Raw genomic sequence first — 20,699 nt, 5'->3', positions numbered from 1 at the left:
GCCTTAGTTAGTCTGGTTAAAAATGCAGCAGGGACACTTTTTGAAGCTCTGTGCCATTGTTCAGTGGTTCTGGAAATGTGGTTTGCACATACACACACAGACACACACACACACACAGACACACATAGATGTACACATTTTTATAAACAGGCTATTTTAAATCTTTGCCCTGGTCTTCCTCATACATCCCTTTTTCTTCGTTCCTGCCTTTCCTCCCTTCCTCGGCTCTCCTGCAGCCTCCTTGCCTTGATGCCAATGACCTGTCGCAATGATAAGGATCCATCATCGTATCTCACCATACACACTGTCCCATTTCATCATCCTATCTCTGCATACGCACAGTGCCATCTCATCGGGGATGGATTTATGTGTTTCCACCCTCTCCTGTGGGAGCCGAGATTGTTTTGTTTTTAAGTGAGGGCCCATTGATCTTTTATTACACCATTAAGTCAATACGCTCCACTCATAAACAGCTTGAGATTAAATGAGCCCCTTTGAAGGGTTTATGTGCATGTGTGTGTGTGTCTGTCTGTGTCTGTGTGTCTGTGAACTCTCAGCCTGCCAGCATACACTGAAAACCGGTGGCTATAGGGAGCCAAATTTAGCCTGTAGCAGCAAATCTATTTTCTATAGCCTGGCCGGGATGAAGCCATTTATTAGCAGCAAGATGTTGGTATTTGAGGTGCTTTATTCCACCACAAGTAGAACGAAGCATTATTGAGTTTAAAATGTTTACCGCTTTATTTACTGCGACACAATTCGCCTTCATTTACTGGCAGTGTGTTGCAAGCACTTCTGAGCATCTTCAGTCAGACCTGATATTGTTATCCCCTGATCAGTAGTTTTTTTACACATAGATTATATTTCCACTTATTCATGCCGTGGTAATGGTCCGTGGTTTAGCTTCAGTGCGGAAACAGTATATATTTTACAGGTAATTGTTGCTGGATGTGATTTCTTTCAAAAGCCCACTGCAGTCAGATCAATTACCAATTTCAGATAGAAACTGATTAAATCAGTTGTGACGGATACAGACTTTGGTCAAATATAAATACTTCTTCAGGCGTGTTTTTGTGTTACAGTAAATGTTTGCTCCCATGCTGCCAGGTACAAGAGTTGGACTCTCTCCTGGTAGTCCAAATTGTGTTCAGGTTATTCGTCTCTCTGCTGTCTGGTTCTCCTGATTCTGCTCAGCCTACCAGTAGCTGGTGGTTAAAGCCTCTGATCTTGTTTCCAATTCATGACCTGTTTCACATGAGCTGCAGGGTTATCAGGAGGATCTGAGGATTTCTACACTAAGAATCTGCCCTTTATTCATCAAGGAATCCTTTAGGTGAGTCTTTGTGTTCAGCAGAGTAATATTGTGTTGGACCATCTTTTGGTAGGCAGAAGGTGCAGTTTGGTATACTTTTCTTTCTTTTGTTGCTGTTGCAGATTTCAATGCAGTAAGTGGCATTTGAGGAATGCTTTGACATTGAAAAACTGTAGTTCCTCTAATGGCCACTGGAGGCTCGCTTCAGAGGCAAATTAATCCCCAGTAGACCCCCATGTTCCATACAAGATGCCCAACTTTACAGCAAAAATAAACATGTTTACAGCCTGGGCTATTGCTAATTTCCGTGTTCATAACAACTGTAAGAGGGTGAATTTTATGTAACTCACCCGGTTCACATTTTATTAAGTTATGCTTATTTAAGGGCGGGGCCACTTTGAGTCACAGGATGTCTGCAAGGTGTCACCACAGTCTGTGAGTCAGAACTGGTCGGTTGGTGCTTGTATCAAGCAAGGTTGTTGTTGTAGCCTAAGTTACAGAACAGGGCAGTTGCGGTATCATTTGGTCATGGCTATAATGCTTAAGTAGGAGAAGATGTTCAACAGTGGTAAAGGTTTACACTATGTTCACTTGTTCTAAGAAATTCTCATTTACCTAATAGAGTTTTTGATAAAATTGACTTTTTATACCACCCTGCTGGCAATAATTGTGGCAGGAGGCATAATGTTTTCGGGTGGTCAATCCGTTATCTTTACTTCTGTCAGTCCGTCCGTCCTATTCTCGTGAACATAATATTTCATCATATTGAAGGAAATCTGTTTGGAATTGAGGATGATCTGCTAAGCTTTTAGTGGTCAAAGGTCAAGGTCACCATGACCGTGCATCTGTCTCATTCTCATGACGGCAGTATCTCAAGAATACCTTGAGGGAATTTCATCAAATTTGGCACAAACATCTACTTGGATTCAAAGATGTACTGATTAGAATTTGGCAGTCAAAGGTCAAGGTCACTGTGACCTCACAAAACATGTTTTTGGACATAACTCAGGACTTCATGAGCTAATTATGACAAAATTTCACATAAATGCCTAAGAGAGTAAAATGATCAAGTTATGACATTTTATATCCAAAAGGTCAAAGGTCAGCCTCACTGTGACATCATATTGTTCTGAAGAAACACTTTTCTGGCCATTATTCATCATCATAACTCAGGAAGAGAAGGGGAGACATTCAGACTCATTTGTTGACACCAATTTTGGGTGTCCACCTTGAAACTGTGCTGATTGTACAGATCTTCTGTGCTGCCAGGTTGAAGGTGTGTGTGAAGCATTCATGCTTTCACAGACGTGGAAACTGTAACTGCAGCTTGACTGGTTTGCGGAGGCATACAACAGTGAGACGGTAATTCTAGTTATTGATGTATGCATGAAAAATCTGGACTTGTATAACATAGCATGTGACCTCCATCGGTACCATGTGCGTCAGGTCACAGTACTTTTTCCAGCTGGAGGTTACAATAACTGCCATCTCTTCCTGCTGGTAAACCGCATAGCCTTGGAGAAACCAGAGACCAACAACCACACTGTCTGCTGATCCATGAAAACACCTCTTAGCTATACTGTTACACCCACTGGAATTTACTCTTAGTACATGGCAAAGACCTGTAGCATACATTGTTAGGATACATAATACACACACACACACACACACACACACACAAACTGGGCACCCACCTCGTACATACACAGCAAATGATTTCAGTGTCTTCCCCATTGGTATTTAATGAAACTGCAGTCAATGTTTTGATGATGCTGGGAACTTGCGGTCTGTTGTTTTGTCTCCGTCCTCACATTGTTTAGCGCAAAATGACTTTTCCACTGATTATATCATTATATTCCCATCAGAGCAAATTGGCTCACCACTGTCTGGAGCGGAATAACTCCCCTAGCAGTCATGTGTGAAGACAAACATACACACAGCAGAACAAGCACACATGCACCCACAAACAGGTAGAAAGGCGGCTGCTCAGACTGAAAAAAGCATCTCAATGTCTCGAGCCTAATGCAAAAAAACAAGGAAAAACAAAGACAAATAAGACATTTGATTTTAAAAGCACATGACAGAAAGTGGAAACATCCGTTGTTGCCCTCATCCACAGGTTGGTGCATAATAGTGTTTTGAGTGTCCTAATGTCTCACTTTCTCTCACCTACTCTCTCCACAGTGTGTAACTGTGATCTGGCGCGATCTGGCTTCTTCCAGAAGAAGGGCGAGTACATCTGCACGGCCGACTACCAGCGCTTGTATGGTACACGCTGCGACCGCTGTGACAGCTTCATCACAGGAGAGGTGGTCTCCGCTCTGGGACGCACGTACCACCCAAAGTGCTTTGTCTGCAGTGTGTGCAGGTACACACACAGAGACACAGACACAAACACAAACAGACACACAGTCTCCTACTGCACATATAATGCTACAGTAGTTATACGCTGTTCATCAGTTGTCATTTGTCTAGATACATTTTATACACATGACATCGTGTCTGTCCATCCAGGGACAGTTTTTTAGGGGTGTCCGAGGAAAGAGGGTGTTATATGCTATATGCTAAATTTTGACTTGTGATATTGTGCTAGAGCTTTGAGCGGGCCCAAAAAATCTGCCCCGACTCTACATGAACCCACATAGTTTCTGTCAAAGCATGGCCCAAGACCCAAAAATATATTCACAAACTTAAGTCAACTGCAGTATTTTCAGTGAGCTAACAGACATTTGTGTCATTGGGCATATTCGGAAATAGTCACTCTAAGTGCCAGAGTGCACAAACTGGACCATTTGTCATTTCAGAGCACTCTTGGAATATGCTATTCAGTGCATCAGTGGACGAGGCTATGGACACTGTCTGAGATGGAGCAGCAGAGTGCCAATCGCAGTGAAAGTGAACCTTAGCCGTTCATTACTTAATATAGAAAAAGGAAAATTAGCGCTAAGCCGACCCTGTTTAAGCACAGGATAATGTTGAGAAATCACAGCCTGGGCCTGGTGCCAGTGGGTCGGGTCCCAGTCATGTTCAGACAGAGAATCAAAGCTCTGTATTGGGCTAAATAAATAACATCGACTTGACTTGATGACTACATGAGGTTGGGCAATAATACAGCCACATTACTGTTTCAGAGTTGTGTTTCTGATCACCTGGCAAAAGTATGTGAAATATTCGCTCACACTTAAAACGTTTAGCTTTGTTTTGGTCTCCACTAACCTCTGACGGAAAAAAAAAAAACATTTGGTTCTCAAGCAGCATGCTCAGCTATGTTTACCAGCTAGTTATTGTCTGTTAATTGGTATAAGACGATATAAATGTGTCAACCGTCAAGTGATTTACCTTTCTTTCTGTATTAGCTATGCTTAAAATCAAATCAACGAGCATGACTATTTTATGGTACTATTGTAATTTTCTGTGATTTTTGTATCAATGAATTAACTTATCTTGATTTGCTAGTTATTTAAACCTACATAAATAATTTTCTGGTTTTGAGGGCAGTGCAACAAGTTGTTACAAAATTGACATTATCAACTTGGATAAGTGTTATGCAAAACATTTTAACAAACAGTTGCCTATTCTGACATCCAGCAGACACAGTGCAATATAGCATTTAAATGGAGTCCTGTTTCTGGCCACTCTTTTTTTAGTTCTGTTTTGGTCTCCGTTTTGGTCTCCACCAACTTCCCCAGCTGCAGCCTGCTAAGGCTGGACACAGGGTTGATGAAAGCAGTGTAGAATGAACCAAAACAGTAAAGTTATGGGCTGTAAAACCAAAACAAGGAGCTGAAGAACACACCTCAGCTAATTACATGCTGAAGTTTGCATTAAAAATGACTATATTACAAGATGTACTGATGTTACAATATGTGATAGAGGATGTTATCCATACCATGTGCTCTTAGAAGTACACATTTACCCATGCTACTTAAACATAACAGTCTACTTATTGTCTTATAGTATATTTTGCGCATTACTTCATCATGTCTCTATTTGTGCTGCTCTGTATGTGCTTTGTTCTGTGATGACACACAGACGTTGTGATTCATTAGTGAAAGTAGCCTGTAGCAGACGGAGAACAAGAGATAAATTGTGGAGCTACTGAATAAGAACTGTTTGCCTTTTTTTCACCTCCTGACCATGCAATCCATCCTCAACTGACACTGCACAAGTTGCATCTTTCAAAATAAGAAATGCAAAGTTGACTTATATCTTAAGATATGTATATACAGTATATATATAAAGAAATGAGTCGCATAAAGTGGGTTTATTAATGCCATTCAGCTCATGATTCAGTGTTATCTCGGCTCCTGAATGTCAATAAATGTCTAATTGGAAGGCTCAAGCAGCCTGTCATTTTGCTTAGTCGAGACACGATTCCAAAAAGAGAGCTGACCTGGTGTTTCACGCTGTTAGGTTTAGTAAAAGTAGGCCATCTCTCCTCTGACCTCCATCAGTGTTCGTGTTAAGCTCCTGCTGAATGAAGTAAGAGTCAGCATCCCTGTCGGCTCCTTTCCTCCCTTGATTTCACCATTTCGCTCTTCATGTCGCTCTCCCTTCTCTGTCTCTTTTATTCTTAAAAACTCCCATCTCACTGTTTGTTTTCTCTTTGTTTTTTGCTTCGTCCCTCCCTGCCTGTGTTAATGTGTTAGAAGGTTTAAAGATATATTTTTTGGGGGCATTTTGCCTTTAATGGACAGGACAGGGAAGCGTGAGAGAGAGAAGGGGGGATGACATGCAGCAAGGGGCCACAGGCTGGATTCGAACCTGGGCGGCTGCGGCAACAGCCTTGTACATGGGGCGCCTGCTCTACCACTAAGCCACCGATGCCCCAGAAGGTTTACATAAGAGCGATCTCCCTTTATCTCCCTCCAGTGTTTGCCTGTTGTCGTGTATCTGCTTGACATTGGCTGATAAACATGCGGTCATGCCCAGCAGCTGTGGGCAAAAAAAACTGAAACTGAACTGACACCAACTGGTCAGAGACAGTCAGTGGAGCAGTCCAGGCAGTGACGGGGATATCTGTGCATGTGTGTGTGTGTGTGTGTGTGTGTGTGTGTGTGTGCGTGTCAGTGTGTGTGGAGTCAACTGGAAGAGACAGCGAGAAGCCGAAGGGTGAATCTCTTCTTTCCTGCTCCGTCTGCCCCCTGTCACATCGCTCGCAATTCTGTCTTGTACCTCCTTCTATTTTTCCCCATCCTGTCTTCCTTCTCCACCCCCTCCTCCTTCTGTCTTCTCCTCCTCCTTGTCTTCTTTCTTTTCCTCATCATTACCATCATCATCTCGCCACTCTTAATCACCATCCGCATCCAGTCGTCCTCCTTCATGTCTTCATCATCATCATCCCTCTCTTTCTCTTTGTCATCAGCTCTAATGGTGGCAGATTGCGAGTTTCACTTTTCTGCGCTGAGGTTTGTTAAGAAAGCGGTGGTGATCAAAGCCAGAGGGCACATCACTAAAGACAGAAATAGGTTTACTTTTGTGGCCAGTTTAGGCAAAAAAAAAAGTGGGGGGGATAAAAAAACATGCATTAAATATGTAAACAGAGTAAATTTTTAAAGCGCCGAGAAAGGCTGACAAGGCAAGAGCGTCTTGAGGGAGTGAGTGCAACACACAGGTAAAGACAAGGTCACACACATACTCCTCTGCAACAGCGCGGCATATCTTCAGCGTGAGTTGGACTATAGACTCGGATATCTATGGTCGGGTGCTTATACATGCAAGATTTAACCTGCCGTCATAGCATTTCAGGAGGATACAGGGGGCATGTCATCCTCAATATTCAGAACGTGGGCCTTTGCTCTCCCAATAAAAACCTGAACATTGCAGAGGACCAAATTAAAGACATTGTCACCTTAAATTGATGCAGAAAAGGGACAAGCTGACCCCCCATTTTATAAACTGTGCCCCTCCAGTGTTGAAACCAAACGTAAGCTCTTGTCTGTCATGCTTGGACGTGGACACAAACCTAGAAAACAGGCTTATATTTTGCTCCTGTCAGTTAAATTAGAAATTAAGAATTGAGTTTACAAACAGATGGTTAACATTAGGATCAACTGAAGGGTGAAATTAAAATTAATTTATACCCCTTATCAGTTTTCACTGACTTGTGTCCCTTTCAGTATTTACCAGGGCCTTTGTTGAATAATTCGTGTGATGAAACGTCTCTGCTGGCTCATCTCTTCTGCACGCTTGTCCATCCTCTCTATTTTATGTAACGACGCTGCCCTTTCTTTGAATAATATGAAAGCACAAAGGAGCAAACTTAGAATACTGCCGTGGCACTTCCATCCACACACACACGCACACACACACACACACACACACACACACACACACACACACACACACATATTTAGACAGTAATGGTTGTAAAATAACTCCCTAGGAACACACTTTCGAGGGCTCACAACCTCCGCAGCTGCGTGCATATATTGCACAAGCCTTTGTACATGCTTGCCTCTGTACATCTCCAAGTGCGTACATGGATGTAACTGCACTCTTGTGTGCTGACTGCGAGCTCTGCTGGAGACTCTAGCCTCCCTCTGGGTCTTGGCTCTGGCTCCAGGCCTCGGCGGGGGAGTAAAAGGATTACTGCCGTCTATGTCTTTTTAAACAGCCTTCCCTAAGCCTTTTAGCTCCCCATTCATTCTCACATCCTCCCCTGTCATAAAGAAATCAATCTGTCTGTACAAAAAAATGCCACAGAACAGGAAAGAGAGACAAAACAGTGCATCATTATGTGGTAAATTTAATTTCATAGGCACTGTTTTGCTGTCATGTACTCTGCTTGTTTGCGTGTGTGTGTGTTTATGCTTGTTAATCTTAGTTTAGAGTTAAAGTGGTGAAGAAAATTGTGACCTGGTGGCACCAGCTGTGTAAGGAGTGAGCATGGCAGAGCGAACTGGGCGGACGGACTGAGAGAGAGGGAGACATTAAGATCAGTATGCACTTCACACAGTCTCCCTAATAAGTTTTCATTCTCACTGAGAGAGCCAGTTTTCCTTTCAGAAGCCCATGGCAGCGTCACATTATCGCCTCTTTAATCACAGAGCAGCCAGGTGCTCCTGCAACAATCAACGTCCTATTAACCCGCCGCCTCGACTGTTTGGAAATGTATTTTCAGGTTCGGTAGGGGATGTCAGACTGTATTTAGCTTGTGTCAGCAGGATTATGGCCTGTCTGTCACCCAATCATGTTTCTGCCAGCACCCATTTGTTATTTCCATGCGTACGCTCGGGTTTAATGTAAACACACAGAATCACTGCAGGCATTTTCATCTCCTATTGTGCGCCTGTTTTCTAATTCTCTCTTCTCTGTATTTTCTTCTCCTCCTCAGTAAACCCTTCCCCATCGGAGACAGAGTGACGTTCAGTGGAAAGGACTGCGTGTGCCAGCAGTGCTCTCGCACACTCGTCAAGCCAAATGAACCGATCAAGATCCACGGGCCCAGCCGTAAGTCCGGCATCTGCCTTGCTCTGTCCGTTCTGTTTAGGGCCACCACTCTCTACAGTGTGCTGAGTCTAATGCGATGTGTCCATGAGGCCCATTTAGCTCATTTAGCTAATCAAGTGTCTGTCAAATCAGTGGTCCGACCTGTCGCGCTGATTGCCAGCTGAGAATTATGCAACACAAACAGACACATCATTCATTCATTACTGTCAGCACTAAACATACAAGAGAACAGAGGATTTTATGAAATCAGTGTACATCTGGTCACATATTACAACATAAGTATATAATGAGCCAAATATCCTGTGTGTTAATAGACAAGTGGGAAGGGTGCACAGCCCTCGCCCTTTCAGAAAAAAAAAGCAGGAAAATGACAAATCATGATCCCACAACAAAGCAGTAGTGATTGATAGTGAATCATTTGTTAAGTGTGGCATAGAGGCAGCAGGCTGCTGCTCACTGGCTGTGCAGCAATAACAGATGGTGGAGAGGCAGTGAATAACTGTCCTCCCCAGATCGCTCCATTCAGGAAAATGAAATCCAAATGGCTCCCCAGGTACGTGTTTATCACTCCGTCTTATGAGGAGACAGTCGACGGGATGGGACACAGAGTGCAGACGCTAAATGTAATGCACTGGCTTTTACAGCCTGTTCCTCTGTCATTTTGATATTTAAGAATGCAAATATATGCTCTGTGTGCAACAGTGGTAGAAATCCTTTTAGCCAGAACAAGATGATTATTTCAGGGGAAAAGGCCCAGAACAGTCACAAGATAACATGCTGTAAAGAATTATCAGTCAACGTTTTCTTATGTACGCATCAATGACCAAACACTTACCCTGAGTAATGTAGTTTTATAACCTCAATCAAAGTTTTAGTAGACTGTCTTAATCCTTCTTTGTGTCTCCATAAAGCAGCAGTTCAATTTCTTGGAAACACGCTTATTGCTTTCTTGCTGAGTTTGGTAAAAAGATTGCACTCTCATGCTTCTAACAGCAGGCTGCTAACTCAGCTTAGCACAGTTGCTAGCTTTGTCCGAAGGCAATGGAGTCAGCATCTGCTTTTTTTAATGGATTTATACAAATGAGATACATTGTGCAAATCAGTAAGCTTTAGGGGTGCTGGTAAGTGGATTTTGTTAGCTTTGTACAGAACCAGGCTAACCGTTTCTCCGCGTTTGCAGTTTTTATGCTAAGCTAAGCTACCAGGCTGCTGGCTGTATCCTTATATTGAAATTAACTGACAAATATGAAAGTGGTGTTGATCTTCTCGACTGATAAAACAGAAAAATAAAAAGAAAAGAGAAAATAGAAAGACATCTTACAAACTTGGATGACACCCCAAATTTGACATAGTTGAATAATTTGCTCAGTGTAGTAAATCTGCAGTCTATGACGACTTCACTTCAAATTGATCAAGGGATTAAAAGAACTTTTTACCCCACAAAATATAAATTTGTAAATCAGTTCTTCACCCCGTGTTAGGTTGAATTTGTGAGCAAAATTGTATTTTTCTTGCAAGCGTCCAGTGAACAAAGAATCCAAAAACAGGGAAAATTCTTGATGACCTGAAGCAAAAGGGGTCCGCGGTCAAGAACAGCTCATTTCTCGGCTGCCTTGATTAATTAGTTTAGTGTCATTGTGTGGCTTTGCTGAATACGAATTAACCCTTTAAAACACAGAGGTCACACAATAACACAAAGTAACTAACTGATCAAGTAGTGGTGGACTCCCAGCTTCCATGTTCAGTGACGTAATATTACTGTTTTTGTCAAAGAAGTCTGGATTTTTATAGAGAGCGTAGATAAATTTAACTTTCAGTTCAGTTCCCCGTCACAAAAGGGCTGTCTGTTTGGAAAGCATTGGGTTAACAAGACTTGGATTACACTGCACAAGGTGTGTGAGAGTCTGTAAATAGATGTAAATAGATACAGTAGTAGTTTTGCTGTTGTTAATTGTGGCCCCTTTAACTTAAGTTCATCAAAATTTTCTCAATTTTTGCATTCTTTATTTAACGAAACACAGGTTGAGTAATTCATATACAAATGGTCATTTGAGGGTTGAAGTATTCCTTTAAGAGGTGTACAGTGTAAACTGCATTGTTCCCAGTTTGAATTCGGTCGGGGACAATTGTTGCGTGTCATTTCCCCGCAGTCTCATCCTACATCATTTTCTTTCTGCCTCTGAACTATACACATCGGTTAAAGGCAAAAATTGTATATGTACACATGAACATCATAAAGACAGATCCTGGAGGTTGGTGTAATTTAGACTTAAGACTAGAGCCAGAGAGAAACAGCTTTGTCAAACAGTAACAAAATCTGCAAACCAGCTCCTCTAAATCTCACTAATTACATGTTAAATTATTTTTTTAAATTTTATATGCTTTATTAATCCCCGAGGGGAAATTCAATTTTTTTCACTCTGTTGTCAATTACACACAGGTCCGAACACACACATGCGCAAACAGGACCTATACATGCACTAAGTGGAGAGATGTCAGAGTGGGCAGAGATGTCAGACAGGCGCTCTGAGCAGTTGGGGGGTTCGGTGCCTTGCTCAGGGGCACCTCGGCAGTGCCCGGGAGGTGAACTCGCACCTCCACGCTCCATATTTTAGTCCGGACGGGGACTTGAACAGGCGACCCTCTGGTTCCCAACCCAAGTCCCTATGGACTGAGCTACTGCCGCCCCATGAAAAACCTGTGTTGAAAAACAACAATTTATCATTTTATGGGGGCTTATGCGCTGGATGATTCCAACAGTTTTTTTTTCTTTTTGCTCTTCAGACAGAACCAGACTTATCAAGAAAGCGAATTACTATAAGGGTATTTTCAAACATGTTGAACTAACCCATTAAAGGAGCACTAAATCACAGAGAGTAGGGAGCTACTGCCGCTGCACTCATGTCTGCGAGTTAAAACATTCAAACATGTTGCCAGGGTGTCTACAGGTCCTTAAAAAGTCTTAAAATATCTTAAATTAAGTTTTCTTGATATATGGCCTTTAAAAGTCTCAAATTGTCTAAATTCAGATTACATGGGTCTGAAATATTTTCATTCACATTACTGCGAAAATGTCTCCACCCTGACAGACCCAATAACTGTTTACAATCATTGGACAGACAGAAATATTGCAATAATAAATAGCATTTATGGCAGTGATGACATTTTGTTTTGTTTTTTTACATTAAACACATTAAACTTAAACTCACCTAGTTGATGTTATGTTTGACTCACTTTTCATTTGAACTGACATCAGTGTGTTTACTTGGAAAGAGCGCACACACACACACACATATATAATGTGTATTTCTGTTGCCGGTTTGGTCTTAAATTTCATATAAGGTGGTATTTAAAAAGGTCTTAAAAAGTCTTAAATTTAATTTGGTTATATCTGTAGACACCCTGCTTGCACTGGATGTGCCCCAATTAGTGATGTTATATTTTGCTTTTGACAGCTCATGAAAACACCAGCTGTGACATCACCAACTGGGGTGTGGCCAGAAATGCAACAACAGTGCAGAGGCAGTTTTCTCTCCTCTGTCTCCTTCTCATTAGTGTTCATTTATATGTAACCATATCAAACAATTTCTCCTCACAAGCTCTATTGCGTAATTGTTAGACGTTCAAATACATTTTTTATTCAGAGGCTAAAATGGGAACTGTATCATGACTCAGGGGGAAATCAGCTGTGCGCAGTCACAGTCTGGGGCTGCAATCCTGGCCCCATGGACTCAGCACTATCACCACCAAATGACAGTAAAGATTTATCTGGACTGCAGAAAACTGACTCAATACACTGCAGGTTTTTCTTTACTGCAAAACACAGTTTGTCTTGGCTGACAGGGCGGAGTGGAGTGGTCCCTTGTGACTCCAGCCTTCTCTCGGGGGCAGTAGACCGGGTCAAAAAGGGTAAGCTAGGCCAAACGTCTTCCAAATGGAAACAAATGGAGCGCTGACCTTTTTTCAGCATTTTGTCACTCCGCAGCCATGAATCATTTGTAGCCTCCGTGCTGTCTTGTTTCTTTCTTGCCCTGTTAGCGGTGGTCAATAACGCCTGCTGGTGCGTCATTCTTAGAGAAGTTGAATAGTGCAGTCTGCTTGTATACAGTGTGTGCTAGTGTGTGTGTTGGAGAGAAACAGACAGAGAGAGATTCATACATGTCTCATGTGAGGGGGATTTTATGCAACTGTTCTCGCCCTGAGGCTATTTCAGTGATTCTTGCTTCCTGCCTGCATTCAATCATGTTTAACAGTGCTTACAGTTAAGAGAACAAGCCTCACAGCTCTGCAATATCCCGCATTAGTACAGCTATTGATTAAGAAGGTGGCTGTGCCAAAGGGGTAGAAAACTACACTTAGGAGCACAGTTGGTGTTTAAAGACATACAATTATACCTTGGCTCACTTTGTCTTTCCTTCCTTTCCTCCTTCTCTGTCTGCATCCTTCCCCAATCCTGTCTCTCTTTCCGTTCTTCTTCCTCTTTCTTTCACACACTACTTTTCTCCAGACTGTGCTGGGTGTGGAGCCGAGATCAAGCAGGGGCAGTCTCTCCTGGCGTTGGAGAAACAGTGGCACGTCAGCTGCTTCAGATGTCGAACCTGCAACATGGTCCTCACCGGAGAATACATCAGCAAGTGAGTGTGTGAAGAGAGTCGCAATGTCTTCAAGCGACTTATTTTCATGTCTCATGTCTCACAAGTAGACATACTGGACTTTTAATATCCAGTGTCTTCCCAGATAGGCTAAACCAGTGGTTCTCAAGCTTTTTCATGTCCCCTGAATTGATACACTTTAGGTCACGGACCCCTATTTGATAAGATTTAACTTCAGGGATCCCCAACTGAAAACATACCAGAATTCTGTAGTTGTTAACCACAGTTGAGGAAATAATAAACCTACGTTCAGAATAGTCAGACTTATAAAGGGCTGGGTTAATTAACCGGAGAGTCTGGGGTCTTTTTACCATTAAACACTTCATTTCCTGCATTCTGGTGACTTTTTATGCAACAGTTTGTACTTTTTGTGCTTTCTGGGACTCCTTTAAGGACCCTTAGGGGAACCCTGTTTGAGAACTACTGAACTAAACTGTGCATTTAAGATGCTACAGCAGTACTTTTTTGTGTATTCTCTATGTTGCAGGGATGGAGTGCCATACTGTGAGGCAGATTACCACGCCCAGTATGGGGTGAAATGTGAGACCTGCAGCAGATACATCAGCGGAAGGGTTCTGGAGGTAAGAACGGGACCAGATATCAACGTGAGGCGGCAGTGGTAGCAGAGATTTTGACACACCAAATTCTGCAGCGATACGGAAATCCAAACTGGGAGTTGACTGTGGCGACTGAATGTAATCAGCGTTATCAGAATTGACCAGTTGCATTTTATTCTCGCCTCCGTTTAAGCCCCACTGTGCTTTAGGGAGTGAACGACTTAAGATTGGCCGGTGATAAAAATTTTGTGCTGCTTTACTAAACTAAAACAAATTCACTTGGTCAAACGTCGGTGCTCACCCACTTTTCGACTGTTACTTTTGGAAGCACGGTTGAGCAGAACACAGGCCTGCCTGCACCAACAGGAGGCAAAAGACTGAATCATAATAACGTGTAAGAAGTTCAGAAGAAAAGGGAGTTATAAAAAGATCAGAGGGTAAGGAGTGAAGGGAAAAGATGGAAGGAGGGGAGACACAGAAAAGCAAATTCTGCAGTGGTAGAAATGTGCGTGCTCTTACGCTAAAGCACTTTTAAAAAGAAGATGGAAGGGGGAGTCAACAGTGGAGAGAGAGGAGAGCAGAGGAGAAGGAGCTGAGGCGGACAGATGAAAGAAAGAAGTGAGGGGAAAATAATGAGGGGAGTAGGTTTGAAAATAATGAAAGTGATAAAGCGCACATGCTAATTAAATGTTTTGGAAGAGTCTCTGGAGGGTGTCGCTCGTCTGTCGGGACCTGAGGAAAGGGAGCAGACGTAGTAAAACTTTGGTCGGACACACACACATGTGCACACACACACTCACACGGGGCCTTGTTGTCCCTGTGCTCCTTTACTTGTCAGAATGGCTGGTGTAAAGTGTTTTGTTCCTGACTGTCAGCCTCTCTGGGCTATTTATAGACATGGGGACATGTCAGCCTTTATCTGTGAGTCTCCCTCTCTGTCTCTTTTCCCTCTATGTCTCTCTCTCTCTAACTCTCTGATCGCTTGTGTGTGCGTGCATGCATGACTATCATTCTTTTCTGCTGTCAAATTTTGATATCATAATGATTTGCTTCTTTAAGATGCAGCGTGCAGCTGATTTGACTCACAGAAAGTCAGATCCATCAACACTAACTCCCCAAACATAAAATATATATATATATATATATATATATATATATATATATATATATAGGATAAGAATAACCCAGAAATTCCATCTGGGCACTTTCATAGATGCTGTACTAATTTTTGGCATTTTATTATAGTCTTTTGGCAAAAATATTGGACTGGATATTGGATGGACCCGGTTAACAGTCTAGCAGCAGCATTCTGGATTATTTGAAGACGATTCAGAGAATTTTTGTTTAGACAAGTAAAAAAGGAATTACAGAAGTCCAGTCAGGAGGACAAAAAAGCATGGATAATCATCTCTACCTCAGGTCTAGACACCACAGACCTGAGCTTTGCAATATTCCTAAGCTGAAATAATCATGAAAGCATAAAACAGATGGGTAAAATAAGATCCAGCACATAAGAGCACTATAGATAATACACCAGCATCTATAGGTGACTGAGGAGTAACATCAAACGACCCACTAGATTAAGTGCTTAAAGTGCATTAAAAAAGTCAGCCCTATTGCACAATTATTTAATATGCCAAGTGGCCTGCTGAGCTATGTTTCTAATGGTTAGGAGGTGGACAGGTTCAGGATATGAAAAGTTCTGGTCTTAATGCTTCTTCTTGGTCAGAAAGGCCAAACAACATGTATCATGGCAAGCTGTGGAAGCTTCACAACATGGTTTTAAATGAATAAAATCAAAAGCTTGTCTCGTAGTCTGATTGTAAGTAAATAGAGAAAATAGCACCCTGGAATAGCCTGTTGATGAACCGCCTGGTCATCTACATCTGGGCGAACTTGCCGCCTGACCTAACCACCCTGCATATTCACCCGAGCATGCTGGTTTGTTTCAAGCAGCAGCCTCTTGGGCTGGAAAATGCACAACTGCCAAAAACTGCAGTCCCTCGAATGGCATCTTGAGGTTAGCCCCAGAAGCAAATCAGTCCCTCTAGGCACGTGTTAAAATGCTCAACTTCACAGCAGGAATTAACATGTTTTCAACCTGGTACAAAGAACAGTTTTGGTCTCTAAGTGTACGGGTGGTGAATTTTTATATAACACACTCAAGGCTTAAAGTTATGCATAATTAGGGGTGTGGCCTCATTGAGTGACAGACTGTCTGCAAGGCACCACCTTAGCTAATTGGTCAGATCCACCCCTCACTCTTCTTCAGCTCCACCCTCTCACTCAAATATTGTCACCTCCAACTCCAAAAATCCAAAATGCCAAACTCAGCTTCAAAAGGCTTCAGAGTAGTCCAAAAGCCAGTGGGTGACGTCACGGTGGCTATGCCCGTTATTTTATACAGTCTGTGATTAGTTTACATGTGTGTGGCTGACTGTGAGTTACTTTAGGAAACTCAAAAAAAATGATTTCACAGATGCATGCAGGTCATTGAATAAGGCTTTACATGTTAGACATTTCATTGTGGTTCTTGTGTGAGAAAAAGTCAACACATTTTTTCATCATTTTAATTGATGAATGCAGTGCTGCACAGAAGCCGCTAGATCCTCCATTTATCAATTTAAAAGTATAATTTCCACGTCTGTGCAGTTAGGCGTACTGATCTCTCCACTCTCCTACATTTAAACCCAGACCAATCTGTCTGTGTTTGTGTCTGTGTGGATGATTAGGCTCGTTCCACAAAGCCACTCTCCAGTCCAACTTTCCAGAGCCAGTGGTCGTTAGTTTAATGAGTAGGTTAGAATGGATGGAGAAGGGGAGAAATAAAGACAGGAAGCGGAAGAAAGAGGAGCATGAAACATCCTTTCTTTAGTTTCTCCTCTTTCCCTCTCCTTCCTCTGTGTCTTAGCACGTCAATAAATATAGCAGCCTATTAATGCCACCGGAGAGAATGAGGGCCTCATTAGGAATGCTAACAGCAGTTGTTGAACTGATACCGCGCAACCACAGACGGTAAACGCTTTGCTGCTGGGAAAGTAAGGGACGGAAATGCTGCATCCTCTCCTGGCTTTCCTTTCAGAGTAACCTGAGACGGATGAGAGCAGGTATTGGTTAAAATGCAGCTCGGATACGATTAAGAACTGTGCTGTGCAACTCTCGGAGAGACTGCATTCGTCAGAGAGGCCTGGTTTCCTGCAGATTGCATGAAAGTATCAGTTTTTATGAAAAGCGGGGAAAGTCAATGCAGCATAAAATGACATAATACCCCGCCACACACACTCAAGCACAGAAGCTGGGTGTGTTCGGATGAAACGGTTCAGGTCTCCTCGACACAGGCCACATGTCAGCCGTGCTTCTATAAATAGAAATTCTCTAATGGTGTGTCAGGAAGGCAGAGGTGACAGGACAGGGCCACGCCTCAGCCGTCAGCCCCGCGGAGACACGTGTGAGGAACATCAGGACCGTGAACTGGACTGGATTAATGGATGGGAGCTGGCGCGATGACATCATACTGCATCATTTCATGTGTCCATTTCACCTGTTTGGATGTGTTCCCCCGGGGCACTCTGAACATCCAAGGACATGTATCGCACTCCTGTGTCCTTCACTTACATGGCCACCTACTTCCCTCTTTCTCTCTGTTGCATACACACACACATGCACACACCAACACTTTTCTTCATGTGACTGACCTGCAGGGATCTTTGCTCTAATTATGGCATGAATGAGAATGGGTGGTGGCCATCATGTGCTTGCTGATGAACAACTACAGGCTATGCAATAATGTCTCAGTAGATTATGAGGCCAATGGTGGTCAGGTGATATACAGCGGAAAACATATGGAGATAATGACCTGCTCATTTGTAGATTAACCCTCACTCTGTGAAACTCTTTATGATGATAATTTATGTCCAGTCACACCTCTTTCCCTCTCCTCTCCTCTCCTCTGCTCCTCACAGGCGGGAGGGAAACACTACCATCCGACCTGCGCCCGATGCTCCCGCTGTAACTTGATGTTCAAAGAGGGAGAGGAAATGTACCTGACAGGTGAAACCTAATGCCATCACATTGACCATGCCCATGTAGACGAATGCATGGCATGTGGTAACACCCAATGCCAATCTGTCTTCTATTCCTCAGGTTGTGAGGTGTGGCACCCATTATGCAAGCAGGCGGCGAGGGCAGAGAGGAGACTCAGGGTGAGATAGAGTTTGAAATGAAAATGGTGTGATAAAATGAAAACTGTAATTTTCTCACTGTGTGCGCTCTCCGCTCTTTTTTTTTTCTTTGTCTGTTTGTACCTCACAGCACAGACGCCTGTCAGAGGCCTCCATCTCTCCGCCGGGCTCCTCCATAGGCTCTCCCAGTAGGGTTATATGCGTGAGTAGCCTATAGCTTTGCAGATTGTAGTGACTTTTAGCTGCCACCACCACTGAGCTTACCCTAAAAGCACAATTACGACACCAGAAACACAAGCACTACCCATAGGCTTGAATGGTTAAGCACCAACCTGAGAGGCTGCTCACTCCCTTGGCCTGTTCACTTGTCTGTGTCCTAACCTCTGTTGTCATCAGTAATGTGGCAGGAGTGAAAGAGAAGTGAGAAAATCACGAAGTATCTTGTCACAACACAACACAGTGTTAATGGTTTATATCTGTGAGGACCATCTACAGTCATCAGTAATGATAGAAAGTGATTTGCAAGTCAAAAAACACATGAAGGTTCGGTTATGTGTCGGTAAAAACTGGGCTACATTTGGAAAGGCAGTGTCAGGTGACCGCCCACTGTGGTCCAGATTAAAACTCTCACAACAGATATTTGAGGGATGGCATGAAATGTTATACAGACCTTCATGGTCTCCAGAGGATGAATGCTAATGCTGTTAGTGATCCCCTGAGTTTTCAATTAGCGCCACCAGCTGGTCATAGTTATCAAATGTCCAGTGAAATATATCAACATCCACAAGATGGATGGGCCCCCAGGAGGTTGGCAGTTTTCATTTTGAGCGATCTCAAAAAATATTTAATTATACAGCCATAAAATTCTGAACAGATATATGAGGTCCCCAGAGGATGAATCCTAATGACATTGGTGATCCATTGACTTCTCATGAAGAGCCACCATCAGGGCATGTTAGCATGCTGATGTTAGCATTTAGCTTATGGTGTATCTACTGTACATGCAGCCTTACAGAGCCACTTGCACGACTGTAGACTCTCTAGGTAATAAAGCAGGTATAGAGTGCTGCAGGGATGAAGTTTAAATGTAGGCTTGCCAAGGAGTTGGCATCACCCTAGTTCCCTTGACAAAAAGCCAATCAGATTTTTCCATTGGATTTTAGATAAGCACAGTTTTATTATTTTTGAAGCATGAATGCAATCGCCAGAAGTAAAAAGCTAATATTAGGATATAAATGAACTACACCAGGGTGGCATGACTTCAGCATCACTGTGTTTGGTGCGGTTTGGCATCATGACAATCTGTAGTCTCAATTACCAACTTGTTAGACACCGAAAAGCTTCAAAATTCACGGGTAGGATATTTACTGACGTATTGTAAGGCAGTCCACAATAGTTAAGTTTGTGCCCCTACTCTTACCTTACAAATGTTTTCCTTGTTGCTAGATTACATGAAGACAGCAAGTTTTAGCAGGAGTCAGTTAGTAAAGGTTGAATGGTGCTCATGGCTCATTGCATGGAGAGTGCTAGCTTGCTGTTCTGTGCCTGAGCTAGAGACCGCAACCCAGCAGAGTTGCCTTCACTGATATAAATAGCTGTATGTTCAGTACTCACCTGCTGAAGTTAAGCAAAGTGCAGAAGCTGAAGATTCCTTGTCCCGTGATTTCCACCTACGAACATCCAGACAGATTAGCCTAACTTACGTCGGAAGGTGAACTTGCACGTACAACAAAACATGAGTCTCCTAAGCTTGTGTTAACCGCAGACCTTATTTCTGGCATCTAACCAAAAACCCATTCAAAAAACTCAATGACTTTGAGATGAAGGAACCGGATGTGCAAAAAAATGCTAACTCATTTCTGAGGTTTAGGACTCATTGCTGCACCACAAGAGAGGAATGAAATCCCAAATAGTTAAGGCACATTAATTAAATTTGAAAAAAGGTTTAATGTAACCCAGACATCTTAAAAAGAACTAGAATATTTCAACCAAATGTATCCCAGTTTTAAACTTGACACATACAGGTTTTGATGTGCAAATCACCAAATCAGTATCTATCTATATCTCTGTCTATCTAGATAGATAGAGATATAGATAGAGACAGACAGAGAGAAGCTAGATGAGGACCATACCAGTGAAGGTTTCTGTGAAGGTTGTCACTCTGTACATTACAAAGTTGGACAACTTCCATATAAAAAGGAGGTTTCAGCCAGCTATGGAACAATGTCCAACTGTGCTGCTTGGCAGTCTGCTGGATGCTGCTGCTGCATGTCGGCAGTATTAGCATGTCAAGGGTTGTCTGCATGCAAGCAGGAGTCACCGCTCTCTGCTCAGCCCTGCCCTGCTCTGCTCTCGTCTCATAATCAATGACCTTTCTGTTTAAGGTGATGGATGAGGGAGAAATGCAGTGTAAGCGCGCTTGTTGTCCATGCTGTCTCCTCTCCCTCTCTCCCGCTCTCTCTCTAGCTGTCTTTGCTCCCTCTGCTCTCTTTCTCACACTTGCTGAGCTCCTGAAGGTCAACAACTTACACTGCTGTCAGGTTCT

The 20,699-nt window shown here is 42.8% G+C and overlaps 1 protein-coding gene across 9 annotated transcripts in view; it reads left to right on the top strand.

The window, feature by feature from the left end:
- Window positions 1-20,699, top strand: part of ablim3 (actin binding LIM protein family, member 3) — a 58,190-nt gene that overhangs the window by 23,168 nt on the left and 14,323 nt on the right. For all 9 annotated transcript variants that reach the window (XM_078169235.1, XM_078169241.1, XM_078169240.1 and 6 more), the window contains exons 3-9: window positions 3,497-3,680; window positions 8,649-8,764; window positions 13,272-13,398; window positions 13,904-13,997; window positions 17,936-18,023; window positions 18,117-18,175; window positions 18,285-18,356. In XM_078169235.1, coding sequence (XP_078025361.1) covers window positions 3,497-3,680; window positions 8,649-8,764; window positions 13,272-13,398; window positions 13,904-13,997; window positions 17,936-18,023; window positions 18,117-18,175; window positions 18,285-18,356 — 740 coding nt within the window. The remainder of the gene's footprint in view (window positions 1-3,496; window positions 3,681-8,648; window positions 8,765-13,271; window positions 13,399-13,903; window positions 13,998-17,935; window positions 18,024-18,116; window positions 18,176-18,284; window positions 18,357-20,699) is intronic.

Source organism: Epinephelus lanceolatus, chromosome 7, assembly GCF_041903045.1.
Source record: "Epinephelus lanceolatus isolate andai-2023 chromosome 7, ASM4190304v1, whole genome shotgun sequence".
Lineage (NCBI taxonomy): Eukaryota > Metazoa > Chordata > Actinopteri > Perciformes > Serranidae > Epinephelus > Epinephelus lanceolatus.
Note: the sequence above shows the minus strand (reverse complement) of the source record. Positions and strands in the feature narration are given on the sequence as shown.